General features: G+C 34.9%; 1 protein-coding gene and 4 non-coding genes across 5 annotated transcripts; 4 read left to right on the forward strand and 1 right to left on the reverse strand.

Annotated features, from left to right (window-relative positions):
* The first annotated feature begins 2,156 nt into the window (after positions 1 to 2,156).
* Positions 2,157 to 2,230, forward strand: TRNAN-GUU (transfer RNA asparagine (anticodon GUU)). The gene has a single exon. It is a non-coding gene; the product is annotated as a tRNA-Asn (tRNA).
* Positions 2,231 to 4,934: 2,704 nt separating this feature from the next.
* On the forward strand, positions 4,935 to 5,017 carry TRNAL-UAA (transfer RNA leucine (anticodon UAA)). The gene has a single exon. It is a non-coding gene; the product is annotated as a tRNA-Leu (tRNA).
* Positions 5,018 to 10,815: 5,798 nt separating this feature from the next.
* On the reverse strand, positions 10,816 to 12,355 carry LOC111792783 (uncharacterized). Its single transcript, XM_087119659.1, has 2 exons — positions 11,263 to 12,355; positions 10,816 to 10,942 (listed from the first exon to the last, which is right to left on the reverse strand). Exons 1-2 carry the CDS (start codon positions 12,353 to 12,355, stop codon positions 10,908 to 10,910), a joined length of 1,128 nt encoding a protein of 375 aa, XP_086975785.1. The 3' UTR covers positions 10,816 to 10,907.
* A 5,188-nt stretch (positions 12,356 to 17,543) lies between these two features.
* Positions 17,544 to 17,614, forward strand: TRNAG-CCC (transfer RNA glycine (anticodon CCC)). The gene has a single exon. It is a non-coding gene; the product is annotated as a tRNA-Gly (tRNA).
* Positions 17,615 to 20,474: 2,860 nt separating this feature from the next.
* TRNAL-UAA (transfer RNA leucine (anticodon UAA)) lies at positions 20,475 to 20,557 on the forward strand. The gene has a single exon. It is a non-coding gene; the product is annotated as a tRNA-Leu (tRNA).
* Positions 20,558 to 21,325: the final 768 nt, after the last annotated feature.

A 21,325-nucleotide genomic window follows, 5' to 3' on the forward strand; every position in this document is an offset into this window, starting at 1 on the left:
CTTAGTTTGTCTTTTGGTACATCGATATGCAAGACAACAACATCCTTGTCTTGTTCAAAACCAACATTTTTTGCATCGAAGGTAGTTTTGTGAGCTAGAGTGACTCGGACATCAGAAGCACCACGAATTATATGATAATTGGTGACCACATGACCCTCCTTCTCCCACACACACAACTTGATCCCTATGCCTAACAATTACTATACTACCCTTTTCATTCAAAAGGGTTTAAAAAAATATCCCTAAATTTTTATTAATACGTTTATAATCTTACCGTCAGTAACATTTCAAAAATACTAATGAACTTTGAAAAATAACATTAAAACAGAGGATAATCTTGATAGATGATTTCCGTCCATATATTGGGTAAAAACTTTTTTTTGATTTTTTGATAAAAGTAAAAGGTGTTAATGGTAAAACTTTCATGGGTATGTTTTAAACACCATACTAACTCTTAACTCTAAGATTAATGAAACTTTTTAAAGTTTAACGACAGTTTTGAAACACTATTGAAAGTTCAACACGTATCGAACACTTAACTTAAATTATTTTTAAATATATTAGTGCATAAACTTATTGATTTTGAATTTCTTTCTAATATAAAATTATTAATATTTATAATTAAGAGTTGAATTTGACAATTTTTGAAGAAAAAAGAGATAAGTATGTATAATAGATAGATAACTATGTGATTATTTTATAGAGGTCTATGCCATTTTCGTAGCTAAGAGACCGTGACGCCCCCATATATAGTGAGAGAGGGCTTAGTGTAAACAGAGAGAGCAGTCCAATGCTTCTTGAAATCCTTGAGGACATCCTCAAAGGAATAGAGTTTGTCACCTAGTCTGCCCATAACAAAGTAATCAAGTTTTGCAATATAGGACCAAGGAATACCATCATCATTTATAACTTCTATCACAAGAATATAAAATTTGGGATCGGGTATGTTTGGATCGACCAGACCATTCACCACACACTTGTAAACGAAATGATGTCCACCCCTCTCGTTATTCCTTTTCACTGCAAACTTTCCAGCATTTTGCACATGTTCGTCATTGACATCCTTAATTGCAACTAGATTTGAAGGCAACACTTTTTCACAACTCATTCTAACACCTTTGATAGATAGCTCCAACGGACTTACTTTACTCATAAATACTTTAGAGTTCGATATTTATAGTTGTGGCGGAACACTACTGAAACTGATATAGCCGAATCTTACAACAAAGACTAATTGAGCATTCCCCTATTAGAAGATAACTTCGAATCAAATTCTTTAATTGAGATGATGGATGCATTGTTTTAGTCAAACAACCGAGACTAATGTATTACCAATAGTACAAACATTTTTTTTTCATGTTGATAAGGGTTAGCTTTTGTTTGTGACATATTTTGATCGTGGGCCATATTCAACACTCTTGCCATGGTCACATCCCTTTACGATGGTAATGTGAGCTTCTGTACCACAATATTCCTCATCATTGCCGTAACCCTTTCTAGAAGCAAGGTCTAGAAGCTTGTAACTCAGCCCCGTGTTGGCACTACACTTTAATAAACTTCTCAACTGGCCACCTTCATGTTACAAATGTTGCACTAACACTACTCGAGCGAGTGTTGGAATTGACAATCTTATGAAGTCATCCACCTCAGGAACTAATTGTATATTTTTAAATCGTGATCTTGACACATTCCCGACTAGTCTTGAGAGAAACACAAGTCTCATTCACAATTTTTGTCCAACTTTATTAGACCTTAGACCAATAGGTGGAGCCGATGGAGAAAACTAAGTCCGTTGGAGCTATCTATCAATTTGATATTTATAGTTGTGCTTTAGATCTATGTCGTCAACCTCACGGTATCAAGCACAACCACTTCATTTTAGGCTGAATCTACTAGATAGACATGCGTGAGATATGATACATCTGGACACGTTCCTTTGGGAGCTACATCCTTTAGAAAAACGAACATCTGGATCACTCTTGTAACTATAGAAACCAGGTAATTTAGGTTTAGCTACCTAACATCTATATATTGAATCGTTGTATGTGTCTAGCACAATTTATGTGCCAAAAAAATTCAACTTTGCAAGTTCTTAGTATGCATTAAATTAATTATTTTATTTATTTATTTATTATTATTATTTAAACATTTGAAAGGCTGGAATAGCTCAATTGGTTAGAGCGTGTGGCTGTTAACCACAAGGTCGAAGGTTCAAGCCCTTCTTCTAGCGTTCCTTTCAACTTCGACCAGAACCAAACAACCCACCCTACTTAACTTCGCTCTTATTTGAATCACAAAGTAAACCTCTATCCAACACAATTGGAGCTTCCTTAGTAGTAACCTCTAATATACCACAATTGGAGCTTCCTTAGTAGTAACCTCTAATATACCATATACCACGGACCCTGAATAGGTTAGGTCCCGTTCCTCTATATACTTAGTATGACCCCATTAGCTCATATTAGGGCAAGAGACGGAGAGAGGGTTCGTGGTGGCTATGAAGAAGAGATGAACAATAAAGGAAGAGAAGAATGCAGGCTCTGGAGTGTGTGTATTTTATACGAAGATGGAGTGTTGTCTGCGCCTCGGGGACTAGTTTGCTATCAAGGAAATGAGCACGAGTTAGAATATTTCGAGCATATTTCGCACTTCGAAGGAGCAATAGGGGGAGCCAATGAAGAAGTAGTCAGCGTCATAGCAAGTGGTGAAGTTCTCATGGAAGGAAAGGGAGCCACGCCCCCTAGAGCAAGGGAGGGACGAAGACAATGTTGTAGTCGGAAGAGTAGCTACAATGGGCGAAGGATCAAATTTTGGCGAGGAGGCTGGCGAAAACTTGGGTGGGGGGCCTGGCCCATAGAGTCGGCAATTAAAGCGACAAGGACGAAAAAGAAGGCAGAAAAGGAAGCCATAGTCGTGAAGAATGCGAAGAGATGAAAAATTGAAGATGGAAGGAATGTTTTAGTTGCCGAGGTTGAGGATGAAGAGGTTTCTAGTTCAAGGCAAGATCGATTGTGTTGGAGAAAGTGAGGTTGTATGTATAGAGTATGGCTAAGGGTTGGGTTGTGATGATTTGGAGGCCAAAAGGGTGGAGCCGAAGAATAATCAATTGGCTCAGCCTGCAGTACCATGGACACAGCCCTTGCGGCGTCAAAGCCAGCAATGATGGTGGAAAAGAAGATGAATAGAGGATTCGAAGAATAATCAATTGGCTCAGCCTGCAGTACCATGGACACAGCCCTTGCGGCGTCAAAGCCAGCAATGATGGTGGAAAAGAAGATGAATAGAGGATTTAGAAGCCATTAAAAATAAAGGATCGGATTTGCTAAACCGAAAGGGCTCTGATACCATGATAATATTTGCTAAAACCGCAGCAACTAAATGTGGTGAAAGTTCTCTATTTATAATCAATTAGAGAATCAAATAAAAGACATAGGATATGAGAACAATAAATGGATACAATGTATTTGCCTATAATAAAAGGCAAATATGATACCTCCATGGGAAGTAATAAATGGATACAAAATATTTGCCTATATTAAAAGACAAATATGATACCTCTGTTAAACAGTAATAGAAGGAAAATATCTATATATTTACTTATAATAAATGATCAAATATGATACCTATGATAAACCGTAATCCGAACAAAATATCCTTTAACCCCTTGCTTTCCAAACTCTGTATCTTTCGAAATTTCTTGGCCAGATCTTAATCTGAGTAAGAGTTAAGAACCAAAATGAATTTCACGGAAACAAATCCAAAAGAGTCCAAATAATTCAAAAGTTGAAGTTGGTTCATTAAAAAGAAGGATGTGGTTAGTTAAACTAAATCAGTCACGTCATCATCTTTTACCTCCAACCTAGGAGAAGATGCTAGCACGTGGTCAAATAACTTTGAAACTTGAGATTACCTGTATGTTCTAGTGGCTATACAGGCTTGTTTCTTCATCAAAGTTGTTGACCTGACATCAATGAAACCTCTAAATGCACTCCTCATGAATTATAAGCCAACGTATAGAGAGTTATCGATTGAGTCAACTCGAATTTTAAAATATTTGAAGTTTCCTTCTCTTGATTCATGGCCATTTTGAGCTGTTCTCTCCTCTACGAAAAAAAATGTCGATAAACTCCCTATGAATCTAATGACATAGGTTTAAGAGATAGAGCTCAAATTTCTTAGTAAAACATGTTTTTTTTTAGTAGTTTCTTATGACATAACTATGCCCCACAAAAATCAAAATTGAATATGTATTATAGAGGGACGAACGAAAATGGAGTTAAAATGTAGGTAGAATCTTAATTTTGGAGTTCGAGAATCTGCCTCCTTTATTACAAACTTGCCCAATCAACGCATGCAATTCCTTCATGGCATCTCTAAACCATATAATGCATGGGTCATGCCTTCGAAATGCCTATGATGTGGAAGACCGACCGACAACTCTAAACCATATAATGTTTCTAAAATAATCGTTCTTACCATGACCCTTCATTGTCTTTAGCAACCTAAAGATGAAATCCTTCCATCTATACTCCTGTTAGATGAACAGGACTCTCCACAATGGCATGATATTGTCCACCTTGAGCATAAGCTCTCGTGCCTTTGTTTTGAGCTTACCCAAAAGACCTTATACCAATGGAAATAGTATTCCTTGTGGTCATAAACAACATTCAAACATGTAACTTTTATTTGTAGGTTTTAAGTGATACAACCGAATTAGTTTAAGAGCATAAATTATTTTGAAAAAATTAAATATATTTTTTATAGTACTTTTATCATTTTTTTTTTTCATAATCTTAATATAAGACAAAAATTATCATTATATGAACCTTCATATATTTCTAGGAAAGGAAATTTACTATTGATACTTATTTTCTATATTTATTTAACTAATTTAAATTTAGTTTAGCTAAATTAAATTTTGAGGAAGAAAATTAGCTGGTTTGCCCGAGAGGTTAAGGGGGAAGACTTAAGATCTTCTGCACATAAGTGCGCGTGGGTTCGAACCCCACAGCCAGCATTATAGATATATAAGTGAGTGACATCATCTACTAATAAGAATATGTTCATTTTAAAGGGTAGTTTGTAATCCCTCTAACACTCTAACAAATCCCACTAATGGCACTGCATAACATGTCCGTCATGTTGATTCTCATTGAAGAGAAGGTTATGGAGAACCCCTTCATAGAATGAGAAGACAAAGTGGAGACCAACATGTGATACCTAGACAATGCAGCGAGCAACCACATGACCGAAGATTGAACAAAGTTCAAGGAGCTTGATGAGAAGTTCGTTAGAAACGTGAAATTTGTGACGAATCAATTGTATTGATCTAAGGCAAAGGATCTATCTTGTTCTAGTGTAAGAACGAAGGTCAACGTCTATTTACCAAGGTGTATTACATCCTGAGTTTGAAAATCAATATTATTAGCCTTAGTCAAATGGCAGAAGAAGGTAGTAGAGTGGAGATAGTCGGCCCGTTCCTCAAGATATATGACTTCGATGAAAGTAAAACGTTCGTGAAACCACCTATAAAAGATACCATTGAAAGACTATCAACATCTTCTAAAAGTATCAATTGGCGTTGATTCAAGTCCTTATATATTTTCGGTTTAAATTCTTGTAAACTTGTCATATTTTGTAAAAACTTTTGTATTACTTCCGGTGAATTATTTTGTATTTATGTTCTTAATATTTTTAAATAATTTTTTTTATTGTCTTTTACCGGTCCATATTTCAAGCCTTGAAATGCTAGTCGTTTTTAGAAGGAATGGTTTGCTTTATATGTTCATTATGTTTGTATTTTCTAGCCCCAACGGTGAAGTCACTTTCAGAATACTTTTCTAAATATATTGCCTTTTATATAACTTTCTTTCAGGTAAGAACAAGGGAATGTAGTGTAGCTAACGATGTTTGATTTGAGCCGTTACAAATGGTATCAGAGCCAGACACTGGGCGATGCACCAACAAGGACACTAGGACCTGAAGGGGGTGGATTTGGTGGGGGGCCCACTTCGATTGGAGAAAGGAACAAGTGCCGGCAAGGAAACTGGGTTCCGAGGGGGGTGGATTGTGAGATCGCACATCGATCAGGGAGGAGAACGAAGCATCCTTTATAAGTGTGTGGAAACTTCTCCCTAGCAAAAGTGTTTTTAAAACCTTGAGCGTAAGCTCGAAAGGGAAAGCCCAAAGATGACAATATCTATTAGTGGTGGGCTTGAGCCGTTACATATATAGAGAGAGCTTAATATAAATAGAGAGAGCAATCTAATGCTCATTGAAATCCTTGAGGACGTCTACAAAATATATGAAATTACATAACTCTCCCACCTTGTAAATGAAACAATGTCCATTAAACTTGTTTTCCTTCCAAAGGCAAACCTCCCTCAACAAATTTACTTTACTCCTAAATACTTTATTTAGTTCCATATTTATAGTTGTGACTGAATGCTATTTAAATTCATATAATCGAATCTTACTATAAAAAAAAATAATTGAGCATTCTTTTATTAGAAGATAGCTTCAAATCAAATTATTTAATCTAGATCATACAACGTAGACTAATGTATTATCAATAATACAAACATTTTGCACGTATATTTTTCAGTTTTAGTAATAAATTACACATTAATAGTCGGATCCAATTACGGTTAATTAAAAATATTCTCTCTCGAATATGGTAAGATATTGATTATTCTCTCTTGAGTGAATTTTAAGTGAAACACGTTCTCTACCTGAGTAATTCCAAGCTACAAGCTTCACACTAAGAAGAATAGAAGTCTCACGTATCAACATGAATTAAACTTATTTTGTGATGATATCTATTTAGAGAAGCAAAATATATGAGACATGAATACGAGAAATAAATATGATACCACATAGACACAGGAGATGATAATGACACATTTATTAAAAATATATATATGTCGATTAGGGACACGAGAATAAGTTATTCTGATGTTTTCTTTACATCTATTCAAAGTTGTTTAATATTGTCAAATATTACGATTGACTAACTACCACTTTAATTTTGTTCTTTAAAGTGTCGTTTAGACCAAAGGAACGAAAATGAGAATAAACAAAAAAAAAAAAAAAAAAAAGAGAGAAAGGGAAATAAAAGCCTTAAACTTTTGTGCATGATTTCAAAGATGGGACACGAGAATAAGTTATTCTCATGCTTTTTTTACATCGGTCAAAGAGTGTTTGATAAGTTTCTAGAATTAACGGTTTTCTCTCTAGTACCCTTCTTAAAATTGTATCAACCCGTGCCAATGTTAAGATTATAAGTGTACAACTAATTTGTTATTAAGTACTTTTTATTACATTTTTTTTGAAACTCGATAAAATCAAGGCTATATCTCAAAATTTTCAACTTTTAAAGTTATTTTTGCGATTCTAACAAGCTAGTTTTTCAATTATCAAATTTTGAAAGCTATTTTTCTAAATAAATTTTTTAATATTTTTTATCCCACACAAATCTAGAACTTGATCTCTATGACACTTCCAACACGTTAAAGTAAAAGCTGAGCCTGATATAAACTACGGATATAGTAGGAGATGGGAAATCTTAGATGGCATCTCGGGTTAGAGAAATTTTGAAAAGAAATGAGTACAACTTTCATTGGTATGTTTTAAACATAGTACGAACTCTAAGATAAATGAAACTTTTTAAAGTTTAACCATAGTTCAACTGTATTTTCTAAAGAAAGTATTAACAATTTCCATAAAAAATTAACAGTCTTTTGAAATTTTAGAGGTAATTTAAAAACAAAGTTATTTTTATTAATTTAGTCAAAATTTGTTAAGAATGAGAAATAGAAATAGAATTGGGATCGAAAGTATGATCTTCATTCAGGTTTACCACGTTTATATAGGATACAAACTATCAACTAATACCTAAAAATAGAAAAAATATATATCTAACTAAATCTGGTAAATAAATAAAATATACCGTTAATCAAATCTATACTAACAACTCCCTAAATATCTGAGATATATTCTAACTAATTATCACCGCAAAATATCCTCTTAATACTCCCCCTCAAGTTGGAGAGTGTATGTCGATCACACCCAACTTGTCCTTCAAAAAGTCAAATTGCTGTCTTCCCAAAGCTTTAGTAAAAACATCTGCCAATTGCATTTTGGTCGAAACATAACACGGTTTGATGATTCCAGCTTGTAACTTTTCTCGAACTATATGACAATCTATTTCAATGTGTTTCGTACGTTCATGAAAAACTGGATTGGCTGCTATATGTAATGCTGCTTGATTATCACAATATAATAATGCTGGTCCGGACAGTGGAACATTCAAGTCTTGAAGAATGTATCTTAACCAAGTTAACTCTAAACAAGTATTTGCCATAGCTCGATACTCGGCTTCTGCTGATGATCTGGACACATTAGTCTGCTTTTTAGACTTCCAAGAAATAATTGAATTTCCGAGGAAAATGCAGAACCCAGAAATAGATCGTCTGGAAGTTCGACAACCACCCCAGTCAGAATCGCAATATGCCTGTAATCTTAAATTGTTTTCAGATGGCAGTAGAAGTCCTTGACCAGGAGTGCCTTTGATGTACCTCAGAACTCGAAGAGCTGCCTCCCAATGTGGTTTTCTTGGTTCATGCATAAATTGGCTAAGCATACGAACTGAATAAGCTATGTCAGGCCTAGTGACGGTCAAATATATTAATCTGCCAATCAACCGTCTGTATTTACTTGGATCATTCAACTTCTCTCCTTCAGTTAAAGAAAGTTTCAGATTTTGCTCCATAGGAAATTTGTCTGGACGTGCTCCTGTAAGACCTGTGTCTTGAAGTATGTCTAGAGCATACTTCCTTTGAGACATAAAAATCCCTTTTCTAGATCGAGAAAATTCAATGCCTAGAAAATATTTCAAATTTCCTAAATCTTTGATAAGAAATTTCTGGAGTAAACTAGTCTTGAGATATTGAATTTCTTCGAGATCATTGCCTGTCAACAGAATATCATCAACATAGATTAGAACTGCAGTGAAAGAAGTACCTTTACTCTTAGTAAACAAAGAGTAATCTGCTTTGGACTGAGTGTAGCCTGCATTTTGTATAGTTGTAGAAAATATGGAGAACCAATTGCGAGAAGCCTGTTTCAATCCATAAAGAGATTTATGGAGCCGACATACTGTATTCTCCCCCTGTCGGCGAAGACCTGGTGGTAAAGACATATAAACTTCCTCGTCTAGATTACCATGGAGAAAGGCATTTTGAACATCCAACTGATGGGTGAACCATTTTCGAGCAGCAGCAACAGTGAGTAAGCAACGAAGTGTAGTAAGTTTTGCTGTAGGGGAAAATGTTTCTGTGTAATCAATACCTTCAACCTGAGTGTATCCCTTTGCTACCAGTCGAGCTTTATAACGTTCAACAGAACCATCAGAGTTGTATTTAATTTTGTACACCCAACGACAACCAATAGCTTTATGACCAAGTGGTAGAGGAACGAGAGACCATGTATGATTACGTTCCAAAGCTGCAATTTCATCATTCATAGCCTGCTGCCATAACGGGTCGCCAACTGCCTCGTCATAGGTTTTAGGTTCTGTCTGGGATGTAATAAGAGCTAGAAAAGCACGTTGAGTAGGAGAAAAACGAGAGAATGAAAGGTAATGATGAAGGGGATACCTGGTGCCAGTGCCGGGACTTGAGCTAGAGGTTAAATGATTGGCTCCAGAAGACATCTCATAATCCTTATGCCAAGCTGGAGGCTGTTTAGTACGAGTAGAACGTCGAAGTGGAGCTGATGTATCAGGTGGGATAGGATTGGAATTAGTGGGCGAATCTGGAGAAGGTGGAGGAGACGACGGAGTAGTAGGTGAAGGGATAGGAGGTGAAGGAGGAGTAGGAGGTGAAGGAATAGAAGGTGGAGGATGGATGTTTGAGTAGGATGGATCATGAAGTGGTACAATAGGAGTCAAAGGAACTAATGTCGAAGTTTGTGAAGCTGATGAAAAAGGAAAATCATCTTCACAAAATTTGACATCACGGCTGATAAAGAATTTGTGAGATTGCATGTCATACAACTTGTAACCTTTATGACCACAAGGATATCCTACGAAAACACAAGGAGTTGCCCTAGGTTCAAATTTTTGCTTAGGATGTACTATAGTTGCATAACATTTACAACCAAAAACTTTAAGATGATGAAATGTAGGTGGTCGTTTGTAGAGTGCTTCAAAGGGTGTCTTGTTAGATAATAATGGTGATGGCGTTCTATTTATAAGATAAACAGCCGTTAAAATGCACTCTCCCCAAAAATTAAGTGGAACCTGTGACTGAAAAAGAAGAGACCTAGCTACATTTAGGATATGGCGATGCTTGCGTTCTACGACTCCATTTTGTTGTGGAGTATAGACACAAGTGCGCTGAAATTCAATACCACAAGAAGTAAAGAATGGTTGCAAAGATAGGAACTCAGTCCCATTGTCTGATCGAACTATCTTGATAGTAGTATGAAATTGAGTTTGAACGAATTTAACAAAGTTCATTAACAAATGATGTACTTCTGACTTATGTTGCATTAAAAAAACCCAAGTACATCGAGTAAAATCATCAACAATAGTGAGAAAAAAACGCAAACCAGAATGGGTAGGAATTTTATGTGGTCCCCAAACATCACAATGTATCAGATCAAAAGCAGAATGGGTTGTTATTGAACTTCTTGGGAAAGACAACCTAGTTTGTTTTGCTAACGGGCAGATACTACAATTATGAGAATAACTCGCATTATTAAGATGCAATTGATCAGCTAGAAATTTAAAACGAGAAAAGGAAGGATGACCTAGGCGTAAATGCCACAAATCAGATGACTGAGATACTTGATGAGCTGAAGATTTGATTGGAGATGAAGAAATATGATAGAGACCTCCAAATTGTTTACCCGAGCCAATCATCTTCCCCGTAGCCAAGTCCTGCATAACACAAGAATCAGGATAGAAGGTGACATAACATTTCAAGTTATTGGTAAGTTTGCTGATCGACATTAGGTTTAAATTGAATGAAGGCACACATAAAACGTTGTTTAATTGAAGGTTAGGGCTAAGGGAAATATTGCCAGTATGTGACACACGTGCTGTCTCTCCATTAGGCAAATTTATTGTAGACATGATGGCAGCCTTTGGTTCAGTCATAACAGAAGATTTTGATACTATATGATCTGTAGCTCCACTATCGAGAATCCATGAATTAGAACTCGCAGAGTTAATAGATAATGTAGATATGGGAAACAAACCTGCAACATTGATGTGATTGTCAGAATTACCAGAAGGGTGATGATTGATTGCAGATAAGGCTTGTGCTATCTGTCGTAATTGCTCAGAAGAAAAATTTGGAATGGAATTAGGTGACTGTTCTTCTGTATTCAACTGTGAAACATCGGCCATATTTGCAGATGATCGATATCCACGGTTATTGTGTTGATTGTCTTGTCTTGTCCTTCCAGAATTATTTTTCTGTCGACACCGATCTTCTGTATGGCCCCTTCTATCACAAAACTTACAGTGAAACTTAAGAATTCGACACTCATTAATTGTATGACCACTTTTATTGCAGTGTTCACACAATTTGTCCTTGGCGAATTTTGAATATATTGTTTTCTTTTGCACTGCTGATGCAATCGAGATTTTCTCAGTAGGTTCGGAAGTTACCTGACGCTGCATCTCTTCTTGTACAAGTAATGAATAGGCTTGCCTCACATTAGGTAATGGAGACATCATCAATATGTTAGATCTCACCGTTTTATAAGACTGATTGAGCCCCATGAGCAATTGCATCAACTTGTCTTCTTCGCGTTGATCAATATGTATTTGACGTTGATTACAGGTAAATGGTGTGCGGTACGCTTCCAGTTCATCCCAGAGTGCTTTGAGCTTGGTGAAATATGTTGACAGTGCCATGGTTCCTTGTGACATCGTTGCTATCGAGTTTTGTATTTGAAAAATTGCTGGAGCATTCTTTTGTGAGAATTGATCGTGAAGATCAACCCACACTTGATGAGCTGTCTTGGCGTGAATAATGCCTTTAGCGATATCTGCTTCAACGGAATGAGTTAACCAAGATATTATCATACTGTTGCACTGATTCCAGAGTTCGAATTCGGTTGAATTTGCATCTTGGGACGGTTCCTGAATTGTGCCATCAATGAAGCCAATTTTCTTCTTGGCAATAAGAGCATGCATAACTGATTTACTCCAGGATTGATAATTTGCTCCATTTAATTTGATTGGAACAAGTGAATATCCTGGCTGATCAGAGTGATGAATATAGTACGGATGTTTTAAATCAACATCCGAAATTTTGAAGCTGGATTTGGCTGATTCCGCCATAAAGGAAATTTTGATATTTAAGAACACCAAGATCGGTGCTCTGATACCATGTTAAGAATGAGAAATAGAAATAGAATTGGGATCGAAAGTATGATCTTCATTCAGGTTTACCACGTTTATATAGGATACAAACTATCAACTAATACCTAAAAATAGAAAAAATATATATCTAACTAAATCTGGTAAATAAATAAAATATACCGTTAATCAAATCTATACTAACAACTCCCTAAATATGTGAGATATATTCTAACTAATTATCACCGCAAAATATCCTCTTAATAAAATTTTATATGAATAAGAAGAGAGGGGAAATGAGAGAGAAGAATGTATAGAAAACTAGTAGTTTTTATAAATCGTATGAAATAAGCTTTGACAGAGCGTAGAGAAAGTATGAGTGTTAAGGATATTTAGTAATAAATTATACTTTCCCGTATATATTATATTTGATATTTTATTATAAGGAAAATATCTAATATTTACCTTATTACCATACGTATCTTTCCATTTATTCTTATTTCCATTTATTACTATTTCCATATACTTGTAATTTATTTAATTATAAATAAGATAACTTTCACACCATTTAGGTGTGGTGGATTAATAAAACATTCACATGGTATCAGAGCCCTTCTGGTTTAGCAACCCTGATCCTTTTTTCAATGGCTTCTGAATCATCTACTATTCTTCTCTGCCACCCCTGCTGGCTTTGATGCTGCAGGTGCAGTCTCCATGACAGCCGCAGGTAGAGCCGATTGATTACTCTTCGGCTCCTTTCTTTTGAGCTCCAAATCACCGCTGAGCGACAATCCCTCTGCAATTTTTGATGGCCAAGAAAGTGTTTCTCTACGCCTCCTGTGAACCAGGTTGTTGACATCTTCACGAAAAGTGTTTCTCAACCTCTTTGAATTTGTCAGATCCAAGCTTCACGTTCGTTCAAATCCGACGCTCAGCTTGCGGTGGGGTGTTAAGGATATTTAGTAATAAATTATACTTTCCCGTATATATTATATTTGATATTTTATTATAAGGCAAATATCTAATGTTTGCCTTATTACCATAGGTATCTTTCCATTTATTGTTATTTCCATTTATTACTATTTCCATATCCTTGTAATTTATTTGATTATAAATAAGATAACTTTCACACCATTTACGTGTGGTGGATTAATCAAACATTCACAATGAGAATAACTTTTTCTCATATCCCATCTTTAAAAATGTGTATTAAACTAAGGATTTTATTTCGCTTTCTCATTCTTATATTCATTTAGATCTCGTTCCCTTTGCTCAAATCGCTTAGCAATAAGGATGTTAGGTGGTACCCTAATATCCATAATTAAGAGCTCAATTTAACAATTTTTGAAGAAAAAGAGATAAGTATTATATATATATATATATATATATATATATATATATATATATATATAGAAAACTATGTGATTATTTTATTGAGGTCTGTCATTTTTGTAGTTAAGAGATGATAACGCCCTCATATATAGAAAGAGCTTAGTGTAGAGAGAGAGAGAGAGGCAGTTTAATGCGGGTTGAAATCCTTGAGGACATCCTCAAAGGAATAGAGAATGTGGTCGGGAAAGGCAAACACATAGAAATCCACTTTTGCAACATAGGACCAAGGAATACCATCATCATTTATAACTTCTATCACAATAATGTGAAATTTGGGTTCGCGTAGACTGGGATCGAACAGACCATTCACCACACGCTTGTAAACGAAATGATGTCCACGCCTCTCGTTATTCATTTGCACTTCAATTCTTCCAACTCTTTGCACTTGTTCGTCATTGACATCCTTAATTGGAACTAGATTTGAAGGCAATACTTTTTCACAACTCAAATTGATATAGTCGAATCTTACAACAAAGATTAATTGAGCATTCCTATATTAAGAGATAGCTTCGAATCAAATTCTTTAATTGAGATGATGGTTGCATTGTTTTAGTCAAAAAACCGAGATAATAGTGCAAACATTTTTTATCTGTATTTTTTTTAAAATTTGTGATTAGAAATTTGGATTGAACTCGGTTAAAATTAGTTTTCTAAACGTGTAATCAAATACAAAATTCCTTTTTTTTTTCGACATCTAACCGCTAACAAATTATAGTTTGTTTAGAATACCTTCTAAACTAAATACATTTTTTTTAAAAGAAACCTTCAATAAAAATATTATTTTCCTCTTACTGATCTAGCCCTTTTCGAGTCTTTCTTTGACACTCGTAGTGGTAGCTTCAACTTAGGCCAACTACGTAAGTGGTCTTACGGAATGGTTAGAAATATGGGGTATTCGGGGTATTCTTTTCTCTTATGATGAGTATGGACGCTACATTATGAAAATGAAAACAGGTTTAACATGATGCTACGACAGTCACTATTCTTACCGGGTGTCCGACAATAGTACCAAAGAATCTAAGAGAGTACGATTTTAAATGATAGTTTTCATTCATGATATCATGTGTCTACATCTAGCCCTAAAAGTGGGGTCACTTGTTGAGTATTTCTTAAAATATTCAAGTCACATGCTACTTTTATATTTTAGGAAAAGACAAGACACTCCTGCATGACTGACAATGACATCACAAATAAAGACCATGACACATGCATAAGATAGTGTTTTTTTTAGGTTTATTTAGTTGATTCAATTTTTTAAAGTTTTAATATTAGCAATTTTGTTTTTTTTTTTTTTTTTTTTGGTAAAATTATAAGCTAAATTAATAAAAATATCAAGTGACGGCCATGATTTACATATTTGAAAACATATTTAAAACAACACAACAAAGAACTAAATAAACATTTAAATTATAAACATCCTAGTCTAGCCTCAGTCTAAGAAAATAAATTCATCTACTAGATGCATGTGTTCTGGTCTCAAATTGTGATGTCATCATCAGCCGTACAGGAATACCTGTCCTTTACATGAAGTAAATGCAAACACATATAATTTCATGAGTTTTAGGACATAAAATCCAACAAAAAAAAAACATACTTGATTTTTCGATCCACGAAAAAATTTATGTAGTATCCTCCATGTAAGGAATCAGTAATGGAAATAGGTATCTTTGAGAAACGATCCTGAGTTAAAGAGATTGAAAATGTTTGATAACAACCGTGCGACCTAATCATTCAATATTTGAATTCATGTTCCTTGTGTGCATCTAGTGGCGTGTCAACCAAATATTTGTGTCGTACACTAAGCTCACTTGTAGCTCGAAGTTTTCCTAGAAAGAATCCATTTAATATATGACTTAAGTCCGAGTCACATCATTTCTAACCAAGCCGACCTTATTTAATTTTAAGATGATTGATGAGTTTGTAAAGAAATTTACTTTGGGAATGTCATGACTTGAAATACACTCTAAATCATATGGAATTAATATTAATATTCTTAAAAATATATGAATTTAATATTAATATTCTTTAAAATAACATCTCTTCGTGAATAAAAATTTGAATAAAAGAACAATAATTTAGTTTATTACACCCTTCAATTTAAACTAGGTTCTCCGTCACGACCCATTGTTGGGCTACTCGATGCATTATCGTCTACAACAACTTTTTCATCATTATCACTGGAATCACCTCCATTACAACGTTCAATTGTATTACGACCTCTTTTATATGGATTTGCAGGAGTTAATTTACAAAGTCGAGGATGTTTAGGGCTACATCAAGGATTAAGGTTGCCTTTCAAAGGGTCGTAACGGATGTATTGTGTTGCATTTGTTATCTCAATCATGTCAATGCTAACGAAGAGAATCTAGTGATACAATATTTTTTTAAAACAATAAAATATAGTAAAAAATTACGAGAGCCAATACATGACTCAAACCTATTTCAAATCCGATACTCATATTCTGGATTCTTTGATACGGTCTCGCTAAAAGTCATGTAAGTTTAGAAACAATAGCATGAAGGAGTATAAAAATTCTAACTAACACTCCAAAAAATATTAGATACAATATCTTACTAAAAACGCTATCGTAGTCATTCTACAATGTTTTTCATACATCGTGACAGTCCATGTTATTAAAAGTCTAGAACTTTTTATCACGCGGGTTTTGAGTCTCGGGTCACAGATGGGACCGACCCATATATGACGGATCATTTATTCTTTGCCGGATTCCTTGCGCGATTCTCTTGCGACATTTCTCTCTCTTCTATATGTCATTTTCAATGCCAATTTTTGTCTTTTTTTTTTTTTTTTTTTTGCCTTTCTCTTTGCCTTCCTTCCTTAACTGGAGTTTCGCGGCTTAAAAATGCCTATAATCATATATCTATGAACGTTTTGGAAACCTAAAATCTTGACCTCGTTTATGAACGACGACGCGTATGAAAAAGGCACAAAACGTACCTTAGGTTGATATGCTATATTTGAGTGTTATAACTTCATGTACTGTATTATTTTGTCCTAATCGGTCGCACCTTCTCATTTATACTCCAAATCAAAATATATATATATATATAGATTTTTTTTTTGAATTACTTCATTTTTAAGTTTATTAAATTTAAAAAACAACCCCTTTTATCATTTAATATCACTTAACGAACTGTATTTAATATTTATTAATTAAATAATTATAAATTCTATAGAATTAATGGAGCGAAAAAATTGATGTGTTAGTAGTTTTAATGTTTGTTTTAATTAAGTCGAAAAAAATAGAATTCAAACATGTAACTTTTTAGTGGTTTTAAGTGATACAACCGACTTACTTTAAGAGAATAAATTATTTTAAAAAAACAAAAGTTAAAATAATCTTAACATGTTACGATTTAGAAAATTTGTATATAAGACAAACATTATCCTTCTATGAACCTTCTAGTAAAGCAAATTTAGTATTCATACTAATTTTCAATATTTATTTAATTAATTTAAATTTAGTTTAGTTAAATTTAATTTTGATGAAGAAAATTAGCTGGTTTGTCTACAAATCTATGTAGTGGTATCATAGTACACTCCCGGGGTACTAACCGGGTTCCATTCTCCAAATGTGCATTTTTCAAGCTTACCAGTAGGTCAGTTGTTTAATGACTTAGATGAAATAAATGTTAGAAATATGTGGCTAAGTGGATTGAGAAGAACCCCTAATGGGTGACTTACCCTCCTATGAGAGCAGTGAAGAGGCTAGCTTTATGGTCCAACTAATACACATCATATGTCCCACCTGGATGTGCACATCTAGTGTAGTGGTATCATAGTACCCTCCCACGGTACTGATCGGGGTTCGATTCCCTGGATGTGCAATTTTGAAGCAGGGCAATCTTCTAATGACTTAAAGAACCCTTAATGGGTGACTGATAGGACTAGATTGACTAAGCCATAGAATTGCAATCTTCTAATGACTTAAAGAACCCTTAATGGGTGATTGATAGGACTAGATTGACTAAGCCATAGAATTGCAATCTTCTAATGACTTAAAGAACCCTTAATGGGTGACTGATAGGACTAGATTGACTAAGCCATAGAATTACACACCGTACTTGGATGTGCACATCTAGTGTAGTAGTATCATAGCACCCTCCCACGGTACATTTTTCAAGCTTAATTGTTGGTCAATCGTCTAATGACTTACAGCTCACTCTAAAGAGGCTTAGACTTATGGGCTTGATAGGGCTAGATTGACCAAGCCATAGGATTGGCTAACTTCATGGTCCAACTAAAACACACCTACTTCCCGTGCAAATCTAGTGTAGTGGTATCATAGTACCCTCCCACTGTACTGAGGGGTTCGATTCCATGGATGTGCATTTTTCAAGCTTACTTTAGGTGAATCCACACGGTACTTCCCTCCTGGATGTGCACATCTAGTGTAGTGGTATCATAGTACCCTCCTACGGTACTGACCGAGATTGGATTCCCAGATGTGCATTTTTCAAGCTTACTTGTAGGTAAATCTTCTTATAACTTAGATGAAATAAATAGATCTTCTAATAACTTAGATGAAACGCAGAGATTAGAAATAAGTGGCTAAGTGCACTTACAAGAACCCATTGTTATAACTTAGATGAAATAAATAGATCTTCTAATGACTTAGATGAAATGCAGAGATTAGAAATAAGTGGCTAAGTGCACTTACAAGAACCCATTGTTCAAGTCCCGAAATCAGTACTTAAGAGAACAACTCATCTACTTTCCTTATATGCAAAGGAGTGAATTCCATCTCATGATATTATGTTCCCAACTCCTTATTTGGTCAAGTCCCAAAAATGGTAGGCATATTGAATCGACTAAAAGAGTCATTCTAACCCATGTAAATGAAAGGACAAGCGCTCATAGCAGGAGCTCATAACTCACTCAGGATTAAGATCGAGTTGCATATGATCATCATGTGAAATATTAATCTTCTCAATGAATGGATTTATAAAGAGAGATTAAATATTTTTTGGTCTAGTCTTATACAAACTCATTGTATAGGATACCCTCACTTACATGTCTCCACATGAATGATTTGGATCAAATCATTTGTAACAATTACAAAGTGGGTCGTACCAATAGTGTCACCAGGATAAGGCATCCAACCTTATCCATGTACTATAAATTCTTTAGGTTATTACTTGAACATGATGCTCTTGTATGTCAAATACATACTATTCATGATTACATTAATAACCTTTGATTTTCATACCATGGATAACAATTAAATTATAAATAAAATAATAAAAATTATTGTTATAAACTAAATAATTAATTACGAGGCTTTAGGGCATAAATCCCAACATCATAGACTCTCCCACGGTACTGATCGTGGTTCGATTCCGTGAATGTGCATTTTCTTAAGCTTTCTTGTAGATCAATTGTCTAATTTCTTAGATGCAATAAAGAGATAATAGTAGTGAAGAGGCTTAGACTTATGGGCTTGATAGGGCTAGATTGACCAAGCCATAGAATTGTCTAACTTTATTGGCCAACTAAAACACACAGTATTTCCCACCTGGATGTGCACGTATAGTGTATTGGCTAACTTTATGGGTACTAACTGGGGTTCGATCTTGTAGGTCAATCATCTTATAGCAGTGAAGTGATAGGGCTAGATTAACCTGGATGTGCGCATCTAGTATGTAGTGGGTACCCTCCAACGGTACTGATCGAGGTTCGATTCTCCAGGTGTGCATTTTTCAAGCTTACTTGTAGGTCAATCGTCTAGAATTGGCTAACTTTATGGTCCAACCAAAACACACCATACCTCCCATGGCTAAGTTAAGCCTCCTATAATAGTAGTGAAAAGGCTTAGGGCTAGATCAACCAAGCCAAAGAATTGGCTAACTTTATGGTCCAACTAAAACACACCATACTTCCCTCACTTTGTTGTTGTGAATGTATAGAAAGGAAATCATATTTAGTTTTAGATATACTTTAAGATTACCTGTTCAACCGAGCTCAATCTAAACTTCCACTCACAAATTTATGTAACCTTAATTGTGTCAAACTATTAATGTGTAATTTATTATTAAAACAAAAAAAATATACCTGCAAAATGTTTATTCTACTACTAATACACTTGTATTAATTGTTTGACTAAAACAATGCCACCATTATCCAAACCAAAGAATTAGATTCAAAGCTATCTCCTAGCAGAGGAATGCGAAATTAGTCTTTGTTGTAAGATTCGGCTACATCAATTTAAATAGCGTTCAACAACAACTATAAATATCAAACTTCAACTAGTCATGAACAAAGTAAGTTTGTTGAAATTATCTGTCAAAGGTATTCCTCAATGAGGTGTGGAGAAGTGTTTCCTACAAATCTAGTTCCAATTAAGAATGTCAATGAAGAAAAATTGCAAAAAGTTGGAAGGTTTGCAATGGAAATGTATAACAAGAATAGTGAACGTCTCATTGACTTACGTGTGGTGAATAGTCTGTCTTATACGATCAATGGAGGTAGAATAAGAATTTTTATTATTGTGATACAAGCTATAAATGACGATGGCATTCCTTGGTCATATATTGCAAAGGTAGAGTACTATCTGTTTAACCTATGATGCCCCAACTCTTATCAAATATATTTCTCGGAACACAAATTTAGTATTCATACTTATTTTCAATATTTATTTAATTAATTTAAATTTAGTTTTGCTAAATTTAATTTTGGTGAACATAATTAGCTGGTTTGTCCGAGAGGTTAAGGGGGAAGACTTAAGATCTTCTGCACATAAGTGTGCATGGGTTCGAACCCCATAGCCAGCATTATAGATATACAAGTGATCGACATCATCTACTACTATTTTTTTATGTTGTCTAGTGACTTTTATGAAATTAAGAGATCAGAAATAAGTGCGGATGTGCATTTTTCAAGCGGGTATCTTACCTCTAATAGTAGTAAAGAGGCGTGCTACATTGACCAAGCCATAGAATTGGCTAACTTTATGGTCCAATTAAAAGACACAATACTTCCCACCAAGATATGCACATTTAGTGTAGTGGTATCATAGTACCTTCTCACGGTATTGATCGGGGTTCGATTCCCCGGATGTGTATTTTTCAAGTAGGTCAATCTTCCTCAATGGGTATCTTACTCTTCGTAATGGTAGTGAAGCTATGGTCCAACTAAAAAATAAAAGGACTTCCCTCCAAGATGTGCATATTTAGTGTAGTGGTATCTAAAAAATAAAAGGACTTCCCTCCAAGATGTGCATATTTAGTGTAGTGGTATCATAGTACCCTCTCACGATACTGATCGGGGTTTGATTTCCCGAATGTGCATTTTTCAAGCTTACTTGTAGGTCAACCTTCAAATGACTTTTATGAAATAGCGGAAAAGTACACCTACGAGAACCCCCACTAGGTGTCTTACTCTCCTATAATAGTAGTGAAGAGGCGGGCTAGATTGACCAATCCAAAGAATTGGCTAACTTTATGGTCCAACTAACTTTATGGTCCAACTCAAAGACACAGTACTTCCCTTTAGGATGTGCATATCTAGTGTAGTAGTATCATAGTACCCTCCTACAGTAC

This window comes from Cucurbita pepo, chromosome 18 (genome assembly GCF_057944985.1).
Source record: "Cucurbita pepo subsp. pepo isolate OVF chromosome 18, ASM5794498v1, whole genome shotgun sequence".
Taxonomy (NCBI): Eukaryota; Viridiplantae; Streptophyta; class Magnoliopsida; order Cucurbitales; family Cucurbitaceae; genus Cucurbita; species Cucurbita pepo.